The sequence below is a fragment of the Bombus huntii genome, chromosome 11, assembly GCF_024542735.1.
Source record: "Bombus huntii isolate Logan2020A chromosome 11, iyBomHunt1.1, whole genome shotgun sequence".
NCBI classification, from domain to species: domain Eukaryota; kingdom Metazoa; phylum Arthropoda; class Insecta; order Hymenoptera; family Apidae; genus Bombus; species Bombus huntii.
Genome location: NC_066248.1, coordinates 4,825,811 through 4,847,404, shown reverse-complemented (window position 1 = coordinate 4,847,404; position 21,594 = coordinate 4,825,811). Strand labels below are relative to the sequence as shown.

The 21,594-nt window shown below is 37.5% G+C and overlaps 2 protein-coding genes across 14 annotated transcripts; one reads left to right on the top strand and one right to left on the bottom strand.

The window, feature by feature from the left end:
• Positions 1-428: 428 nt before the first annotated feature.
• LOC126871432 (tudor and KH domain-containing protein homolog) lies at positions 429-17,231 on the top strand. The gene is made up of 8 exons (XM_050630259.1): positions 429-847; positions 924-1,332; positions 1,417-1,626; positions 1,701-1,864; positions 1,951-2,171; positions 12,367-12,547; positions 13,754-14,047; positions 14,986-17,231. Exons 1-8 carry the CDS (start codon positions 752-754, stop codon positions 15,235-15,237), a joined length of 1,827 nt encoding a protein of 608 aa, XP_050486216.1. The 5' UTR covers positions 429-751; the 3' UTR covers positions 15,238-17,231.
• Positions 2,220-21,037, bottom strand: LOC126871449 (protein roadkill-like). Of its 13 annotated transcripts, none has more exons than XM_050630298.1 (6): positions 20,743-21,037; positions 4,712-4,919; positions 3,937-4,235; positions 3,374-3,625; positions 2,772-2,919; positions 2,220-2,689 (listed from the first exon to the last, which is right to left on the bottom strand). In XM_050630298.1, exons 2-6 carry the CDS (start codon positions 4,887-4,889, stop codon positions 2,421-2,423), a joined length of 1,146 nt encoding a protein of 381 aa, XP_050486255.1. In that variant the 5' UTR covers positions 4,890-4,919; positions 20,743-21,037; the 3' UTR covers positions 2,220-2,420. The 13 variants fall into 13 exon arrangements, with proteins under 13 accessions (XP_050486255.1, XP_050486267.1, XP_050486254.1 ...); XM_050630310.1 differs by lacking the exon at positions 20,743-21,037 and adding an exon at positions 10,060-12,303 and having other exon boundaries at positions 3,937-4,139; XM_050630297.1 differs by lacking the exon at positions 20,743-21,037 and adding an exon at positions 10,060-12,278.
• Positions 21,038-21,594: the final 557 nt, after the last annotated feature.

The window sequence follows — 21,594 nt, the reverse complement described above, 5'->3', positions numbered from 1 at the left end:
TCGCTCGCACACCTGCTCTTTGTCACTTTGTAAACATATTTTTAGATAATTTATCTATCAATTTAAGCAATAAAAAAAGACGATTTTTTGACATTTTAATTCAGGACACCCCCTTAATATTGTATCATTATCAATAATTCATTTATCAATAATTATATCCATGTATTCATTGCTAGTGTAAACAATACATTTAAATCAACTGTCATGATCTAATTTTGGTGACGACATCATGACCTCTTTTGTACCGATACCAATATAACAAACAAGATTTATAAATTTTATAAATATTTATACTTATGCATATTTTTAAAATATTCCTAAATATTTTTCGTCTGTAATGAATATAGTAGACAGCTATATAAAATAAGGAGATTATATAAAAATTTGCATGTACTTTTTTAAACAAATGAGTAATTCCTTAAAGCACATTTTATTTTCACTGTTGGTAATAATACAATTTTAAAAATACGATTTTCGATTCGAGTCTAAAATCCCATCGATAGTTACTTAGTGGGTGAAATAAATCGATAGAAACTTATCCAAAACTACTCTAATGGTGGATTTTTTGTGTCAACGTGTTGAGCTTTACTTCGTAATCCACGCCATGATTCTTTCTCATTTGTAAGGTACGAGGTTATGAAATCTTACATTCATAGCAACTCTAAAGCACGTTTCAAATTTAAATCCAAATTTATTTTTGCGGAGATAAAAAGTACGAAATAAATAACGGTTTTAAACATTCAAGTATACAATGAGGTGGATGGCCCGTTATTTTACACCACCAATTTTACTTGGTTTATCTTTAACAAGCGTTAGTATCGCTTTACTATATGTATTGTACAGAAAGGTAAGTTTAAAAGTGATTACAAGATTATGCATTGTTTAATTTGTACTTTATTTTAATCGCTTCTTTGATTACATAGGACGAAGAAGATACTAAATCCAGAAAAAGTCAAGTTGAGATTTCAAAACGATATACGATAGAATGTAGTGTACCCAGACAATTTGTACCTGCTGTTATTGGAAGGGGTGGTTCAATGATAAAAGATATACAAAATAAAACAGGAACTCTGGTTCATTTTAAAGAGGATAATATTGAATGTCCCGAACGTATTTGCGTCATAAAAGGAAGCTATGAATCTGTATATCTAGCTGAAAATATGATAAAGTCCATAATTCATAATCAGCCTATAATTGAATCATATGTATTGCCTGTTCCTCAAAAAGCATGTGGGAGAATAATAGGAAGAGGTGGTGATGTTATACATCATATTCAAACAGTCTCTGGTGCGAAAGTCACTATTGAAAGTGCCTTTGTTGCTTCTGAGCCATGTATGTCTACTTTATATAAATTTATATTGTCATGCTTTGTCTTTGGTTTTGTCTCAAATTTTGACAATTACTAATATTTTACAGTTGTTGAAAGAAAAATTACTATAAAAGGAACATCTAAACAAATTAATACAGCTTTAGAATTAATTCAAGAGAAAATTTATGAAGAAGAAGAGGAACGTACAAAGTTACAGGCTTCTTCTGCTGCAAGACTGCCTAGAGGAAAATTATCTCCTCGTAACACCATTAACTCATCTGAACAGGGTCAAAATACTGAATCTTTAACATTACCAGGTACATGAAATATAAATAATATTCTCACTTGTGATATTATGAACATTTTATATATTTTGTACTTTTGTTTCTAGTATCTGATGGTTTCATAGAAGTATATGTATCCGCAGTGGAAACTCCCAGTCAGTTTTGGGTTCAAATTGTCGGTCCTGGAATTACTGCACTAGATAAATTAGTGTCTGACATGAATGCTTACTACAGTAATAAAGAAAATTATGAAATGCATAAGTTGAAAAGTGTAAATATATGATTCAATAATTTAATATCCATTAGTATGAAAAAATATTCGAAAGATTTCTTCACATTACTATTCTATCTTTTCAGATAGAAGTTGGCCAATTGGTAGCAGCAAAATTCAGTTTTAATAAGCAATGGTACAGAGCTGAAGTTATTTCCCTACCTTCAAATGATCAATGTGAAGTCTTCTACTTGGATTATGGAGATCATGAAATAGTCCACCACAATTGCGTATTGGAACTTCGAACCGATTTTCTCAGCTTAAGATTGCAAGCGATCGAGTGTTCACTTGCCAATGTTAAACCACCGTAAGTTAATTTCTAATTAAATTAATTTAGTTAAATATAAAATTATACTAAAATTTATAAAAACGTTCTTTATTAAAGTTATTCGTTGGCATTATACATTTTCAACAGTATTTTATAAGTAGTCAAACTTTCTATAGAATTTATATCATATCTTGATTCATCCTTTTGAAAACTATAAAACCACTGACTAACATTTATAATACTTCACAATTAATTACTAAATTGCTTATACACGAAGAAAGGAAGACATCAATTGCTTAATTCACTATCATCTATGTTACTTGATCTTGAACTGCTAATACCAGCTTCACAAACTTCATTGAATAATTCTGGGTTTGTTTGTTCCATCATTTTCCATGCCAAACTTTTGTTGAGCATCGTTATATTTTTCTCGCAATATGCCAAACTCGCTCTTTTAAGTGCATCACAGCCAAACTCGTCTGCAACCAAAAGTCTGCTAGCTACATTTTCTGGGGTTATCGTTTCGATAAGATTTCTTTCACAGAGTTCTTTTAACCCTAAAAAAGACAATTACCAACAGCTTTATTAATTGAAATCAGATTTCTAATAAAAATTCCTCGGTACTGGAGCATGTAATACCTTGTAGGCAGAAGCGTTCAGCCAAAGATAAAAGTTCCTGAGCGAAAATATCCAAATTATCAACGTGATCGCTATAAATGTATCGCAACAATTCTTCTGTCACTTCTTTGCTAAGATCCAGCAAATTCAGAGCATACACGTAACGATTCTAGAATATTTTTATATAAAATATTATTAAAGAATTAGAGTATTTAATAACGAAGGACGCTGAGTACTCACCCATGAAAGTAAACTCAATTAAAAAATATTTCTACTATATGATTATGTCACGCAAAACATTATACATGTATTTTTATAATTAATTGTAGTATGTTAGTTAGCAGAAAACAATAAAAAAAGATCAAAATAATAATTTATTAATTACATTAAATACATTAAACTTCTACAAAATTATATTAATTTTATGCAAGCACATAATAAAAGAAATTTCATTTTAGATGTCAAATTTTTGCAATAAGGTGAATATTAATGTTCTAATGTTAACGTTAAGGCTTTAATAAATACGATATCAGAATATGGATTTGTTATATCGTTTATGGACTTCAGAATAAATTAATTCGAACACTCTGTAACATTGGCACAGAATAACTTCTGACACGTACATTGGAACTTTCGTTTTCTTTATCGATTATATCTTCTTCTAATTCTCTCATGTCCGATATCTTATCTTCTGCGGTATCCGACTTCGAGCTTTTCCTGTTATTCAATTCTCTTATGGGCGAAATCATTTCAGCGAGAACGTTGCTACGAGCAGCCAATATGTTGCTGTGAACTGGAATTTCCATTTTATTCAAACCCCCGCAAATCAACTTAGTGTCTGCGCCATACGAATGCTTTAATAATCTGGCCATATCCTGGAACATATTAATTCATTACCTAATTTATATAATTGCCATTTTATTCCTGATATTTTTTCTGATCAATTCTATATTATGCAGTTGTATTAAATTACTGGAATGTTTCAATATTTAAATTATCCATTTATATTAAAAAAAATATCATTTACTTTATTTGAAAGGATTTATTCCCTTTTCAATCTCGCTTTGTATTAACGTAACTTGAAAAATAATTCTTTTCTCGTGAAAGATAAAATCCTCCGTAGAATGAGTTTCAAACTCTGTTTAAATGGGTTTCTATTATATGTACTGATCGTGAGAGTACTTGCCTGCGACAAGTGGTGTTTCTCGCTTTCGTAATGAATTATCTGTATCTTAACCATTAACATCACCTCGCCGTTCTTCTTTAAATGCCTGTCGGCGATGGACAAGTCCCTGTATCCCAAGGAAATGATGTCCGTGTATGATTTCAGCTCAAGTATTGTCCTGCTAACGTGACAGTACTCCCAGTGTTTAACGTCAGCATTGAAAACTGCAAATTGAAATCGTATCTTCGCTTGTTCCGCTTCATCTACGGTGCAGTTCAACATGTTCAGGCACAATACCATCGGGTTTATCATTCGTTTGCCTGTTATCAAACAGTGGATCATCCATTTCTTGTAATAAAATCGATATCAATGATTGTTTCGAATGGAAAAAAGAAACGAAAGAAAGTGGGAATAGAAGATGAACTGAATTCTGAGAAATGCCGCGATGAAGTTGAAAAGCGGTCTGCATTTCTCTCTCTCTCTCTCTCTCTCTCTCTCTCTCTCTCCGAATCAAATATAACAAGTTCCATTACAAAGAAAATAAAAATCGTTAAAATAAGAATTTGAAAGAATATAATCTTGCTTTAGTAAAGATACAATGTATCTCAAGTTAGGCTAGAAAAGCTTCTCTAGTTAAGTCACATCGTGTCTCAAGTTAAATCATTCCAAGCCTTAATTTGGTTTATCCATAAAATAATATTTCAAATGTGAGTGTAATGTTATACTGTGGAAAAGATGATTCAGATTAGTAATGATCGAAACGATAGACTTATAGTTGGGATAACGTTCTTCTTACCATCGGGATTCTTCCAGAATCTGATGGACAAATTCCACGTGCTGCGAATATCGTTCACATTGATGTCGAACGACGGGCTATCGATAAGCTTTTTCTTTAAAATAATTTTTTTGTAATTTGGAACGGGCCACGTGTACTTAAACACGACGTCCGAGACAGCTGGCACCAGCAACTCCATATTATCGTATTTTTATGTAAACGAAGGAGCCTAGGGTAATCAAGTGGCGATTAATCATTCACATATACGTAAAAAGGCTTCGCTTATCTGAATTTATCAGAAGGAAACAACCTATGTAGCTGGATTATTTATATCGTTCGTTTCACCTGCTACCTATAACCTTTTGCTTAAACAATGGGATATATTCAGATAAGCGAATTTAATTAAAGTTCAGTTAATCGAGCAATATATGGAGTTCTATTGTACACTGAACGAAGAAGCTATTATTAGGATATATATAGTAAAAAATATCCAATGGAAGAGGAATCGAATAACGAAATGCGAGTCTTGTATCTTTTAATTTTGTAAGACGTTTGAGAAGTCTCTGAAAAAGCTTTTGAAAGAAAATTCGTATTTTTTTATCGTATCTCGCACTCGTCTCAGCTATATTGTTTTCTCTCGCATCTGTTTGTTTATTTATGTTGTTGCAAGTAATTTTGCTAATTATTTACAAAGCGGACGAGCTGGCTGATTTTGATAACCTTGAAGCGTGTTGTCAAGGTTGGAATTCTAAACAATCTTTTCCTATAGACGTGACTGTCGTACACGGCTTTAGTTTTCGAATTACAAAGCAATTTACGTGTTTAATAGTACATGCGGATATTTAACAATTTATTTTACAGACTTTCGTTATGTAAACAATCCTACAACCATGGCGAATATATTCGTTGCTTTTTCGAGCAATCGAAGACCAGAATAAAGACACATGTTTCATGTATCGATCGATTCATCGAAAATTATTTGACGCTACATCGCGTATATTGTTCCAGCCTAATCTATAACCCATCGATTTTTCTTTTCTATTTACGCGATATTAAAAATTCTCTCTCTCTCTCTCTCTCTTTTTCTTTCTCTTTCTCGTCCATGAGTTAAGGTTAAGTTAGGTTGTATAGAAACGCGGCTACATATGAAAGAACACAGTGTAATCATGAGATCGTGAATGTTCACGCATCTATAGGAAATTTAAATGTGCAGAAACTCACAAAATACGCGTAGTACACGAAAAAATAGGTGAAATACCGAAGGTAAAGTAGATATAGTATACGGTAGCAATTCTCTATCTAGAATTCTATTTCCTCAATTACATTTATAGAAATACGAAATCGCATGAATATCCGCGGTCCACTAATCATAACCTAAATTTAATTGCAGTTTTTTGCGAACGCTTCGGAAGTAAGGACGAACTATGATCACGTGTATAGAGAGAAATTGTTGAGAATGTTGATCTTGATAATACGTTTCAAGGTCATTGAGAACGGTCAAGCCATTCGTTCCGTAAATAATTAATTACCGTAATCTCGTGGCGCACAGCCACAATAAAGCTTCGCGCAAAAGTGCGCAAAACACTTTACCGATTGTTGGTTCTGTATAGCAGAAAACTTTACGATGGAAATCGCAAGATCAACGTGAAACGCACGTGTGCATAACTTTGGCGGGCCGCCAATTTTTGATCTTAATTTATCTTTCATTTAAAGAGTTGCTTGGCGGTTACTCGCTCGTCGTTTACTCTTTTGTTTGGACGTTTTATCGAAATCCGCGTTTTATTCCAGATGGAAACACGTGTTCAGAGAACGATCGAACGCGAAAAAACAAACGGATCGTATTTTAACGCATCCTCGTCGAACGAAATTCGATGCAACTTACAACGACTAGTAACCTGAGCGCAATGTTGCCTCGATACGTTATAAAGTGGAAGAATAAGATTATCAATCGCATTCACACTAAAGATCGTATTCAGCGAAACGGGTAATTTTATAGCTACCTGGCCTGTAAGTCTCTACCCGATGCAACAAAACATTGTTACGTAACAAATGTTTTTGTAACTCTGTTGTCCACGAGATATATTTTCATAATTTCTTATGGCAAGTCGTGACAAGTAAAAATATTTGCGTATCGTTGTTCACAGGCAAACGTAAGAAATAAAAGAGCAAAACGTAAGAAGACAAGTGAAAGAACCCTTGCAATTTTGGAATTCTTATATTTATATTATTCTGTTATTAGAAAAGCTTTCGTTCAACTTAGCTGCATTACATTGGAATATCAGTGGTAACGAGGGCCGAGAGTTTAATCAATCTTCTAGAACGGAGTTTCGTCCGTAACTAGCCTAAATAAATCGAAGATGGTTAACTGCTCTGTACCGTTTAACGTTAAAGTGACTAAAGGAGAAATTTAATAGCAGTTATCGGGACGGCAATCGTACAAATGGAATCAATGAAGATTCAAGCCGATGCAATTTCAATTGCTACGGCAATCGACTGAATATCAATTGTAAAACTTCGTATTTGCTCGTGCTCTTTTTGTACCGATGTTACCGCAACTTTAATCGAGAACGAGCAGAGAACTATCAACGCAATCGTTTCGATTTGTTTCAACTACCGAGTAAAGTCGCGATATAACGATTAAATATTTTTAATCGAATGGAGAAGGACAGAGGCGAAAATGATGGAACCGCAATTTTCTTGAGTTTTGAAACGACAGATAGAACATTTTAAGATAGCCGTTGCAACTTCTTTGAAAGCTTTGAGAAGCTTCTACACAAAAGCAAGCGATGACGAGTATACTCGCTAGAGTATGTGCAGCTGTTACGATATAGAATGAAGCTGCAACTGTTTTATTTTTGAACTTTATTACTGACAGGTCTCATCGTAACACAAAATACTGCCATTTCTTCGTGACGAGTATACTCGTGAAAAGACAGCTGGTTAATTAAAGAGATCGGTACTTGAAACTAAAAGATCGTTTAGAACGAAAGATAATATAAAAGTTAACGAAATAACGAGAGAAAGATGAAGATGTTTCTCATTAAAACAAAGATGTCGAGATTCGAAAGATTTTGGGGAATCGAACCTGATAGGAGAACGACGAGGCGAGTAGAACGGAAATAGAAAGCGTTAAAGCGTTTCAGAGTGGTCTGCGGCTTTCTGGCAACCAGGCACTCGTCGACCGGATTTGCCCTCGAAAGCCGTCGTGTCGCGTGTAACCGAAGACTGTCGGCACCGCGGTAATTCCAACTCGAAAACCATCGTGTGTGCATTACTTCGAGGTTGTGCCGGTGATTAGCTGTTTCTCGGCACGCGATACGAGCCCCGGTATTCGGTCAGATTGATTAAATTCACATTCGATTGCTACCCCGCAGCGGAATCTATTCCCATTCTGATCGTTCGGGGCATTGCGAAGATGCTCCGATTTTTCCTTCCGTTTCACGTGCACACGGCTGTTGTCCACTTACGAGTGCACTACGAATATCTATGAAAATTCATATTTTTACGAATACAAACGAAAGGAAAAAAAAAAAAAGAAGGAGAATCTAGATAGAGAATTGTTCTGTCTGCAATTGGGTAAGGTGCCCAAATTTCGTCCTCCGATAGCTTTTTTACCATTTATTCAGAACTAAATTAATTTTTGTAATCTGAAAAAAATCTGCACAATTACCTGGAAATATTAGTAACGAAGATCTGTAGTTTCATAAAAGTTCGTACAAGCAAAGTAAAAAATGTATAATATGTGTAAAGGCATGCGTTTTTCAGTTCGTCAGACGCTCAAGATACGTCTCACTATAAAACGATATGTACAATATATGAGACAAATCACGGATCTATACAAAATTAAACGTGCACAGCTCATAGAGCGCGCGGTGCATCTAACCCGTTTTTCGCATCGCTCGAAAATTGATTGTCGCGTACGAAACAAGCCGCATATCTTCATCTTCCTCGCTTTCACTCGACGACACTGTCGCGAATTTCGTTCCGAAAAACACGTTCCTAATCTCGCCTGTATCGACCAAATCTAATCCCTGTAGGGGACCAAAATTAAGCGCAAAGCCGCTTTTTAATAGAAACGACAGGTTCTAATCGATAAGCGACAAGAGGAGATCGCCACTTCGGAATATGAAAATAGAAGCAATATACTACACGTCGCTAAAAATAAACAGTTGAATTATACACGTGTCTGCTTTAGATGTTGAATTATGACTTGAAATATCAAGAAACAATGTAGTGCGCTATTGGCGAAGAGACAGGGCGTCACAGAACATTCTACATACGGCGAATTTCATCGTTTTTAAATTCCAATTTAAATTGTAGCACTCGATAACGAAATCCGGGCCCTTTACTATTACGACAAGTACTATATTTTGAATAGCTTACGTATTTCTGTCCGTTTCGTTCGTTTCTGCACATCTTCCAATGGATGCATAAACCCCCGAGATTTATTTACGAGGATTACTTTGAATATATCGTTGCAGTTGAATTTATTGTATTTTTAGAATATATTATCTTCTGTAGTTTTATCGATTTTATTAATTTTAGAGCTTTGAGAGGAACGATCGAATTGCGTCAATGTGTAACCGCTATAATTCTCTAAAATTACCGGCTTGAAAGGAGTTCCGCGAACTTTCGTCATACCTCGAACGCGTCCAGAAAAATTCTCGGCAATGAGAGACGCGATGAGACCACCTGGTAATTTAAGACTGAATTAACAAATGGGGTAATCGCGTTAAACGATGTTTAATTGAAGACAACAACGACTTGGCAGATTATATTTGCGTTACAAACGAGGAGGTCGCTTAAAAAGATTAATTACCTGTCTTAGCTTATATTTCTAAACGATAAACTCGTGATCTCCGGTTGCTATACATTCGCACGAAGCAAATGTACAAACATGCCTCTTATAGTAATAAGATAATATTAAGTAAAGTAATAAGACGCGTTTTCTTATATTTTATAATAGATTTTTCGCGATCATCGCTAGACTGCCGATATTTATGAGGATTAGTACAATTTTATGAATATTATAAATATTGTTTATACTTTATACTGTCAATATCTTACGTATTTCTGTATTATCTGCGTTCTGTGCACTTAGGCACATTTAAATTTTCTATCGTCTAATTATCATTTAATTTTAACAATAATAATTTCGTCGATCGAAAAGGATATTTCCGGACGTTCGTTTCGTAAGATCGGCTTTAAACTGCGCTCGAGAGAAGGAAATCGAAGCATCTGACAATCGATGGAAAGTCGAGGGAGTAGCATTTTCTCGTCCAACGTTCAAACCTTGTACCACTTGACACTGTTGCACGCGCTTGAAAAGCCCACGGTCGCACACGAGAGCAAAATAAATGCGTACTTACGTAAATATAACGCACGCTTCTATTATCACGTTCATTAATGCATAGAGCGTAAAGTGCATGGAGCTAGCAAGAGCGTTTCGTGCCAGAGCGTAATCGCGAGTTCACTTTTCCACTTTCCACTCGACGTTTCGTACGCGTTCACTTTGTTCTTATATTACTTTGAACATTTATTTATCCGGTGGATGAAATCAGTAAAAAAGGAGAGGCACAGATCGTTTCAAAGTTCACCAATATCTTCCAATCTTTGGATCTTTCTCTCTTCCTCTATCTACCAATTGTTCAAATTTTTAAAACGAGGAGAAGATCGAACAAATTTCCTAACTTTTTCGATCGCCACTGTCGAAAGCATCGCGTTCAATCACCGGTCGTTCTGGCTGCAGGCAAATAAAAATGATCGGTTTGCTCGCACACTTCCCTCCTCTTCTTTCTTTCTTTTTTCTCTCTCTCTTTTTCTTTTTACTTTGCGCGAGGATATCGTTCTGCACGATGATCGTGAAACGACTGAGAGATCCTCTGACCATTGCCGAGGGTCTACGTTCGTCGTCCACTTCATCTTCTCGCACGTGTACAGCGTACACTTGTATCGTACCGTTTATAAATGGAACAAGACGTCCTGAAAGTGCTTCAGCCTCGTTAAATGGGGTTGTTCCACGCACACCTTCTTTGTTTCGTGCGATGATAGCTCTATCAACCCTCGAATTCCAACTGAATTCTGCCTATGAAACAGGGTTAATGGTAATTGCATAAAGAATCGCTGTTACGTAAAAGTTGCGGGCAATTGGGGCGAGAACGAAACCAGGGTATACCGTACGTTGCAAGGGGAAATATAACGAGAGAGCGTATGATTGATCGTCCATTTTCATCCTTTAATTATTTCGTGATTTAAACGTTGCCGAGAAACGAAAAAGAGGAAACAGGTGTTCGTCTTGATGGGCGGAACGATGGTTTTTGCGATCGGGGAAAAAATTAAACAGCAAAGATCGACGGTGTTAAAATTGCACGCGGAAGAATGATTTTTTCCAGGTATATTTAGCATACGAATGGTGCACGGTTAAAATGTTAATTCTAAGGAATTTTCAGCGTTCCTTAGCACCGGCTACGAAATCCAGCTGTACAACGAAAAAGTGGTGTTCGTTTGTTAGAGTTTCATATATTGCTCAAAGTTATCGGGTAAAAATAGAAAATGACGCATAATAAAATGAAGGATAAAGCGAGGTTTTATCTCCATACACGAGGAAATACGAAGATGTTACACGGTGAAAATAGATTTTCGTTTTTTCAGAACTTGACGTTCCCCTTTTTTGGCCCTCCTCGACCATTGATACTCGTAGGCTGATAAAATTAACAGAAACGAATACAGCATGCACATTTGATTATCCACAGGTCAGGAGATTTCATTGAAACGTTTGGAGATCCGGAGATCCCAGTTCGACGATTTCTACGTTATAAATCGTGAAACCGCGAATTTAGCTTGAAGATAGCAAGGCGCTGACTTTTATATTTAGGAAGCTGTGAATAGAATACACGCTTTGTTTAAATTACACGTCCACTGAAATTGTAATTTTCATCAATGGAACGTGATTCGAAGGCTCGCTATCGACGCAGCGTGTACACATGCTACATAAATCAGTATTTTCAACATTGTCAGCGACACGCATTCTAACATAAATATTTACATGCTGTTTGTACTCGCTCTGGCTGCTCCGTGTAATCACGCTAACCGGCAGAAAATTAGCGCAACCAAAATTACCGAATCTTCCTGTTGTACGTAGTACGAACAGTATGAAGCTACTATTACAACTAACAGTATGAAAAGAATGGCATTTGCAAAGGATAGAAAATTGCCTAAAAAGTCCTACATCTCTTGTGAAAAATTATTTTAACGAGGCAGAAACATTAAACGTTTGAAAACGAACGAGCATGCTGCTGGCATACGATTCTCTTTTTGCTGGCAATTTATCAACATATTTGTTACGTTACGCTTCGTGTAACGTCGCATTTATCGGACCCGCAATCGCCAATACTTTGTTAGAAAATTAAGGATCGAGCAATGAGAATATTTCATTTTCACTGCAATTTAATTTGGAAGTTACGCGCTCGCGAGTATCTATGTTATAAACGAAGAGGAAATTGTAATCGATTGTAGTTAATTCTTTTTTTTTTTTTTTACTGGCAACTAAACAAAATTTCTCCCTGTTACACGGGTCATGATACATATTTTGTTAATAATCATTTACTTTTACTATTTGAATATAATATTTATAAGATATCCTTGAAATATTTGACGTTCCTTTTCGTGTGATGCAGGGGAGCTGAATGGTCCAATGACGAGTGTGACTTTTTCGCGGAGATCACGTTTTTGGCTGAGTGGAAAGTTCTTTATGCCAAAGTTAAAGGTTTCAAAGAGAGAACCTTCGGCTATGGAAGATCTCGTCGCGAAGGTTCACCGATTCCTTCCGTCGAGCTTTACAATAAGCACGAGAACGAGGTACTTTAACGAGGATCTGTTCGATGAAACATTTACAAAATTATCTGAATATGTACAGTATAGTAGTGTCCGTTCGAACGTTTACCAATAGACCGATTATTTCGTTTTTATTTTCATTCGGTTGGAGATTACCGTTTATTAAAATCCGAAACTGCTCTTTAACCATCTACAAAGTCTACGTTTCAATTATTTTATATCTACTATACGTATACGTATATATTAGGCCATCCCATAAGTTGGTGCCGTTTTTCGAGCGGTTATATATGTTATTTTTTTTAAACACCCATGAATCGTTGTCTTAGGAATTTTCAGAACATTTCACATCTCTCGAACTGTCAAACTTCGTGATTTTTCAACAAGATTCCGAATTTTATCTTCGTCTGTCCGAGGAGGACGCCCGGAGCGTTCCTCGTCTTCTAAACAGAAATTCCCAGCTCTAAAACGTTGGAACCACTTCTAAACAGTAAACAGCACATATGTTTTTCGTGGCAATTGTTACAGAATTTTCCGAAATTTATATGACATGAGATGTCGAAAATGGATACGCGTTTCACTTATGATTTTTTACTCTTAGAAGTCACTGTGTTCGCTATATCACGATCTTGTACCCACGAAAATCTGCTCTAGCCTGTTCTCGATCAGCTAAGCTCTAGTGCATTGGTCCCTTATCGCCGTATGTTTATAAATCGACACATAAAATGTATACACAAAAATTGGCACGAACTTATGGGATGACCTAATACTTTATACTATACACGGTGCGGTCGAATAACATGTACAAGCGAGTGTACGAGGTGATTCCTTAGGAAAAAAATAAGAACAAAATACGGAATAACATTTTTTCATTTAAAGCTTTAGTCGAGTTTGAAGATTTATCGAGTATATTTGAACGTGTCGCGGACTAGACGGGACTAGATAATCGACAGGAGGTCGTTCTACGTGTGAAGATAGGTGGAAAGCGCGGAATACAATTTTTCTCAAGACCCTTCGCTTCCGAAAAAAGAAATTCGAAGAGAAACTTTGATTCCACGTTTCGTTCATATCTTTTCACAAGGGATCACCTTGTACCCGCTTGTACGTGTTATTCGATCGCACCCTGTATATATTATTACTAAAAATCGTACTATTTCGTATTGTATATTTCTATAGTAATTTTCGTCGCTGTTATTTATTGCCATGGAATTGTACATTTTTTAACATGCGCAGGAAATTAACATCGGCTGCGAGATGATAAAGGAAGGTTACGCCGAGCTAGAAGAAACCGCACCATCGACTGCTTCCTCGACGTTGTCGCTATTCTCACGCCACTACGACGTCGGGAGTGTTTCGACTCCTCCGCTGACGAAGCGAGCTTTGAGTCCTGAAACGTCGGCAAACAGTTCACGTAATTTGGATTCGGCCATCGACTCGCCAAGTACGTCGACCATGGATGGGATGCCTACTGATGTATCTGACGTATTGTCATCTGAAGTTAAAGAAGTTCACCTATTTACGCCGCATGTAAATATATTGGAATTTGACTTTGGACTTGTCGTAAATTGGGCTCTAATTTTAATCTACGTTCAAAACGTTACGTTAATTCGAAACTAAAAAAGGTTTAATATCGCTTTGAGATGGTTGTTGGTGACGGTACCCGCAAGAAATACTCTTGACGTTCAAGAAAAAAGTTTTTTAAACTATCAACAATCGACAGTCCACGATTAACGATTAACTATCAAGAGTTAATAATCACGTATCTGTAATCGTGTTTGCTTCGTTGTGACGCTTGATCTTTCGCACTTCGCAGTTCTGGGTAGAATGAATGTTTGGTTCGAAACCAAGCGGATTCTTTTCTTTATTGCCCCTCGATATCCCCACTACGTACGCGTTTATTGGATGTCTTCGACGATTATATATTCAGCGAAGAAACCGTAGGGATATCGATGGTACATTAGGCATGTCGGTCTTACGCTTTGAAGGTATAGCGCTTTGTGTCGCGAAGACGTTGAAAAGTTCCGTGGTCGAGTGCTTCTTACGCGAAGCTCGAGATAAGGAAATTCAAAGGCGAGAGAAGCTACGTAATTCACCGTTAACGAAATTATCGATTCCTATTTATCCAAATACTTTATCTCTGATCCCTTACAGTTCTCTTTGCGTACCGATAAATTTTGTAAACTCGTTCACGCTCCGAGATCTCTTATAAATACACGAACACGTGCACGGTGTACCGATCGAAAGCAGAAAATTGTAAGAAACGTAGAAAAGATTTTCGTAACGAAATCTACGACGCCGGAAGTCGTCGAGATCGAGATCGAGATCGAGCGTAGAAAGCGCGCGGACGCCGATCTTTTTCTCTTCTTCTGCGGCGCGTAGCTGGCAAAACACGCTCGGCTGCGGTTAACCATTCAATCGTCGAATACATCGCGATCATTAACCGCGTCTGTATCGATTTCTTTCAGAAACCACACGATTGGACCGAGGAAGTGGATCTGATGGCATCGAAGAAGGAGATGAATCGCTTCGTCGCAAACGAGAAGAAAGTTCAACAGGACGACGACTATAGTGTTCGCCCTCCAAACGGCACTTACATCCCGTTGGAGTCTACCCAAAAACGGGAACGTCCATGGCAAGTCTCGAAATTCTCGCGAGTCGCTCCGGCTGGTTTCGAGAGTGATATGTCGGACGACTCGGACGTGATGGAGCTGGGGTAAATCGAAAGAACCGGCCGTACATTTCTTCCTTTTTTCTATCGAGATACGCTTCCGTTTATTTCATGTGTTGTAGAAGTCTTGTAGATGTTAGAAATGCGGCGGTTTGAACAATCGCAACGAATCCTCGATAGAAAAAAAGAAAATAAGAATAGAGTAGAATACGTAGCAGTGACTTAAACTTTACCCGTGCCCGTGCGCTTTCTTTCTTTTTCAAATTTCATTCTCTTGGCAATGCCTTTCATATGCTATGAATTTCGGCAAGATATGCTTTTTATCTTGTTGCGATATATTTTTCTAATACCTCGGCGATTTTAATAGAGAATATCATTGAAGTGAGTTATCAAGTAGAATATAAAACAATGTTTTATATGTATGTATTCAGTGCGATTGAATCGAGTCGAAAACGAAACCTGGAAAACGCTTTTAAAGTAGTTAGAGGGCCGGGCTTTTCTCAAAATGTAATTATAGATTTTGTTGTTAGCTTTAACTTTTCCTTTTCCTTCTTTTTCTAATTTCTTTTTTATTCCCTAATTTTTCTAGTTTCAAAAATTTGTAAATTTACTTGTTCAGTTATTTACTCACTTGTTTATTTACTTGTTTATTTATATACTTGCTTGTCTGCTTACTTACTTTAAAGTATCTTTTCCGCCAAGCTGATCATTTGTAAATGATTGAAAGTACAAAGGGTCGTTTATTAGGTTATTTAATTTGCAAATGATTCTCTCTTTCTCTCTCTCTCTCTCTCTCTCTATTTTAATGGAAGCATTTTAAATTTATTTGATTTGTCACGCGTGATATTTGTGACTGGATAATTTTTTCTATATTTTATGTTGCTAGACGCTGTTACGCGTTAATTAGTATCATGTAATCAAAAGTAGAATTTCTATACTTCCATATATTTTAGAGAGGAAGGTACACGATAGAAGAAGAATCGTAAGGGCCTGAAAGCGATAGAAATTAGACACATTTTAGAGATAATTGTTACTCTCATCGCAAGATAAACTTGAAGGAAACTGTTCCTTACTCTTCTTCCGAGTAGTCAGTTGTGTTTGGCCGTTCTCTTCAGATTGTGCATTGTTTCCTTCGGGATACGTACGCTGTTTGAAGTATGCTCAAGATTAACAAACCGCGTGCCTTAAACTTCTGCTTCATACATAATTACCACCATTGAAATATGAACATAATAGCATGCAACATATAGTTGCAACAGTTGCAAGTATTAGGTGTATAAAGATCGAAGAAAACTACATAGAGGTCGTCCTATTTTTGTAATATGACTAACTAATTAATTAAGTTCGTTTTTGTAGATTGGTGGGAAATAAATGGATTAATGCGTAAACCGAAACGATCGTCGGTATTAGGATTTTTGTTTCTTCTTATCCGATATGTCTTTTTTATTTCGATGTCCTAGTTATCACAAGATCTGTAGAATCTTTGAAACTACCTTAAGATGATAGTGCCATATTATTCATCGTAGCTTCCCATTCTCCTAAGCGCGGTACATTATGAAGTAACGCGATGCTCTTCCAGCGCAAAGGTAAATCCACGATTGTATACAAATACGCAATTACAGTCTACGCGATTTATTACCCACCAAAATGATAGTGATTCATAACGATACGATCCGTTACCTATTGAAGTAAACGACCGATTCCATTGTACCTATTATATTAAGCCCATCGTTACATCCTAGATTTACCTGTTTCTTCCCCAAAGACTTACTTAAGAAAACCCCGAGAAAAAGAACGAAGAAAAAAAAAAAAAAAAGAACCGATTCGCTGTCTCGAACCCTTCCGGTAGACACGTGCTGCGATTCAACGATGTCAGTAAATCTGAAAACTCCACGAAAGTTGCCCGATTTTTGCTCGATGATCGAGCATAAATCACGAAACAACGTCAGTTTACGAAATTGATCGAAATATTTGAAATTGTACTCAAGTAAGCAAACGACAAAATATCATTGGACAAATAAAATCTTCGCTCTCTAAAGATTATCTCGTTTGTTCCTTAGCCCTTTAACGGAACCCCCGAACCTTTCTCGCCTCCCTCAGCCGTCTAATCGCGGAACGACGTCAGAATTTATGGAAATTAAGTTTGAGATTGTAGACGAGTAGACAAGGAATGAAACGATCGTTCTACGAATTCTGTTCAATCGTTCGGTGTCCTTTAACGGAACCCTAAATCGTCGTTTCCTTTCACTTTATCCATCTCGTCGCTGCTTTCTCGGATTACGGCGTCGTGATGCAAGACCGGCGAGTTTCCGGAGCTTCTTGTCTGCGGATAAAAGTGGGAACCGAGCGGACGACCGCGAAAAAGAGGAGACAAAGTCCTCGGCGAGCAGCAACGCCGGCACCAGCAACAGAAAGAGAAAAAGGAAGAGGAAAGGACGATATCGGAAGTTGCTGCAGTGGAACAGTGAGTAGAGAACTTACTCATCCGACACAGACTATCAAACCGCGTCTACTTTTACGGAGTTTGAGTACAGTTGTTCGGCTAGAAATCCGATTCGCTCAGAGATTCCAACGATTTTTACGATCGATAAAGCCGCGAACGAGCTCGTTTTTAGACGATGACGGAGCTTAAATCAGCGGATAAATCTCGAGCTCGATTTTACAAACTATTGTCGTTCCGATAGTTTGCTAATTTCTAAATCAATTTATCTCGTCGTTTTATTTTACCGAAACTCTGTGAAATCTTAAATTTTATTTGCGTCATAGAGACTCAACGTCGAGGAGCTAAACGCCGAGACGATTTATCAAGCAAATGAAAGTTAATTTTGTCGATCGTTCCCATCCAAGCGTAACCTTGTGAAATATCTCAAGCTCGAACAAGAGACGACAAAATTCCGATCTGCGATTTTTAATTTTAGGTATCTTAAAACCCCCTACGAATCTCTTTCGTTTACCAAAAAGAGACGAAACGTAGAAATTCGTAATTACGCGGCGTTACTTCGATAAATCGATCATGCCCCGCGACTGGTTTCTCTAGGGATCGAAAGAGCAATCGATACGTCGATGTTACGATGTCGTAGCTAATTACTGCTTGAACGCCGTAAGCGATACCGAATAATGCCAGCCTGCGGTTCCAGCGAAACGATTAAACTCGTTGAATTTGATTTCTAATGGAACTCGATTCACGACTTCCTAAACGAACGGCGAAAGGAAGAAAAATGGCGAAGAGGTTAAAAATAGTCGGCAGTCAATTTTCGCGTTACGTTGGTCGGGAACGCGATAGTTGGGCTGGAGTACGGTAAATAACTGGTAAAGAAGTGCCGCGAGTAATTGCTGTCGCCTGGAAGCCGGTCGGTGGTCGGTGATCGGGAAAAACGAGAAAGCTGCGGCCGAGCGAAACCGTATAAAACGTGGCTAATCCGATCTTCCGTGATCAGTGCGACGAATATCGAAACCGGAGCCGCCACGACCAGCAAATCCAACGATGAATCATTTGGTAAATTTCTATTATCTCTTTCCGTTTCTATCGCTAATCGTTCAAAGTTAATCGTCTCTTGGCCTTTCGATGGATTGCTCTTCGATTTTTAAATCGCGTTATTTTCCAATTTCCAAGGAACTGTTTTCGGTCGCGGTGTTCGAAATTCAACGCGTCGTTTCTTGATAATACGTCGCAAGATATTAGATCAGCTCGTAAATAATATATATCTGCGTACATTATCGCATGTAAGTATCAATAATCATTCGGTATATTAACGGAAGCGTAGAGTGTGAATTCTAGCGAATCAAACGTGATCAACGATAAATTATCGATTCGAAACTATCGAAATTATCGATATATGAAATCATCGCCATTCCGATGTAATAATTGTTTCTCATACGTTCGATCAATTTTTAAACCGTAAATTTCTAATTAGGTAAAACGTGTAATAAATTCCAATGAAAATATCTCCTACGACGAATAGAAATTATTTGTTTTCGCATCGTTGTTTCTCCAACTTCGTACGATGGTAGGACGCGTTATAACAATGGTAAGACAGCGGCTCTAATTGGTCCCATTAGCTCAATTGCTAATCACCGGATGAAATTATTCGATGGTACATCGATGATGTAGTGATCTTAAATTACAAATATACCAGCTAATTGATCAATTACGAGATAACTAATAACCGGTAAAACGTATTCGATCGATTATCGCGATCGTTGTTGGATATATCGCGCAAACTACTTGCAAACTGAACTCTTCGATCGATCGATCTGCGATTTTTTCGTATTTAGAGATATCGATCGCAATTCGTTGCTTTATGGCGCGTAATTCAACCTTTCAACACAGCGCGTTCCCCGTAGCAGCTTTTATTATCGTTTAAAACGATATAATTTACCGCGTTAATTACGATAATTCAAACTTATTATCTCTCGTTCGATATCGTCGCCAATCGGCTGACGTTTCCTGTAAATTTTCATTAGAATATACCGCGAATAAATAACGATAACGTTAATTGGAATCTTCCCGCCAAGTTTACCGAAGGATAGCTCTCGGTAATTGCATTTTCGTTACCTTGACTTCCTTTTACCTATTTCTCCAGGTTGGAGACGAAATCGTTACGCTTGAAAAAAGTGAAATTTGCGTCGTCCAATGCGAGAAGAAGAAACGAAATTGTCGAAGAGGATCGTTCCGAGCGCGCTACGCTCTCAACTTTTAACTCGATCGAGTAATAATTTCTGTTGCGAGCGTTACGAAAGAGAGAGAATCGTAGGATTCGAAGCATCGGACGTAGAAAAGAATTCTTTCCGATTTTTCCCTGCAATTTTCGATAGAATTCGCTTTTACATCGAACGCATTAAATATATTGCTGAACGTACGAAGGTCGATCGATCGTCTCTACCGTCCCTCGCGATGTTTGCTATCGTTCCAAAGACAAGGATTTAAAAGTTAAACGTTCTTAGATTGAAGGTATCCCCAGGAACGCTCGGTGCGAGATTATTTTAAGCTTTAAAGGACTGGCCGATATACTTTGCGAATCAACGTAGCGGCAAATACACGGCCAATAGCACATCGCTTGACGCGGTTTAATGAAAATTAGAGGCCACCGACCAACGCAAAGCTAATAATTATAAATCGAAGACGTAGGCGTGGCTGGTGGAAATTCTATTAAAACGAAATTACTCGATTTCCATCTTTCAAACGTTGTTTCTACTTAATCGCGAGATATTAAAGTTCAAGCGAGATACGAAAAATGCGATCGTTTACGAGATTCGCTCGTAAGACTACGTAGCTACAGAAAGATAACTCTGCTTCTAAACGGTGGATGGATGGATTCATGAGATTTCATCGACGATGCGTTTGGTGTTATAACGATCGATCGTAATGAAACGAAAACGAAAATTATCCAATTTTTCAATCGCCCATTACTTGTTACAACTTGCGAAGCTCGCACATTAAGAAATAATCGCTGCGGTAAATGTCAAAAGGCAGAATCGTCCACGCGCACCTAATTTCCCTGATCCATTTCTCTCTGCCGTTTAATCTTCTATTTTGTACGATCGCTATACGTACCTTCCGTTATCGATGATAACACCGCAGTTGGAAAATAGTCGGATATCTTAAAACACGCGCTGCCACGTTGGCGCATCGCGTGGCAAACCGAGAGAAACGCGTATACTGGCAAAAATTTCACGAAACTACGCGAATAAGAGTACAATGCGACGTCGTAACACGTGGCCAACACAAAATCAAGTATCAGTCTACATGCACGCGATCACTTCGTCGCTCACTCCTCTCGTTGCAACGGTTCCAACGCTGTCTCTTCGCGCCGACCATCCTTCTCGACGATGCTGACAACACTGACTTCTCGACTCACGACTGCCTGTTAATTCGTCTTTCTCCCTTAAGCATCCCTTTGTCTTTTCTCACAGCCCCACCACGTACGTGTTCCACAATCGTCCACAGCCATAGTCACGTAGGTCTTTTCGCTCGGCCTATCGAAGTTGCCAGACCCTTTTGGCCCGTCCACACTTAGACTTTCTCGCAAAATTGTTTACGATTCAGCCGATATTTCTTAGGCAATCTGTTTACAGTACGAAAGGGAATATTAAGGTTTTTTTTTTAATTTGGTACAACTTTTACAAACAATTTTCATCGAGAATTATAAGTAAATTATTTCGGCGTGGTACTGTAACTGGGATTATAAGTGTTTATAGTATGTTTGATTCTAGTTGAATCTAACGCTTAAATGTAAAGGGCAATGTCTGGATATCAAAGTTAATCGCTGGATCAAATTCCATTTAAAATATCGTACGATAAAATATGATCGACGCCTCGTTGAGAATTGTACGCTGCTTCAGCGGCGATCGACGAAGAAGCATCGAATAATCGCGAACGTTATACGCCTCACCGCGCTCTTATCAC

What these genes read in the sequence shown, in the direction of transcription:
- LOC126871432 (XM_050630259.1), top strand. Translation starts at nt 752, where the DNA reads ATGAGGTGGATGGCCCGTTATTTTACACCACCAATTTTACTTGGTTTA. An exon ending in TATATGTATTGTACAGAAAG is followed by an intron (nt 848 to 923) that starts GTAAGTTTAAAA and finishes TTGATTACATAG; the next exon opens with GACGAAGAAGATACTAAATC. An exon ending in CTTTGTTGCTTCTGAGCCAT is followed by an intron (nt 1,333 to 1,416) that starts GTATGTCTACTT and finishes AATATTTTACAG; the next exon opens with TTGTTGAAAGAAAAATTACT.
- LOC126871449 (XM_050630298.1), bottom strand. Translation starts at nt 4,889, where the DNA reads ATGGAGTTGCTGGTGCCAGCTGTCTCGGACGTCGTGTTTAAGTACACG. An exon ending in ATTCTGGAAGAATCCCGATG is followed by an intron (nt 4,236 to 4,711) that starts GTAAGAAGAACG and finishes GTTTGATAACAG; the next exon opens with GCAAACGAATGATAAACCCG. An exon ending in TGAACGCTTCTGCCTACAAG is followed by an intron (nt 2,690 to 2,771) that starts GTATTACATGCT and finishes TGTCTTTTTTAG; the next exon opens with GGTTAAAAGAACTCTGTGAA.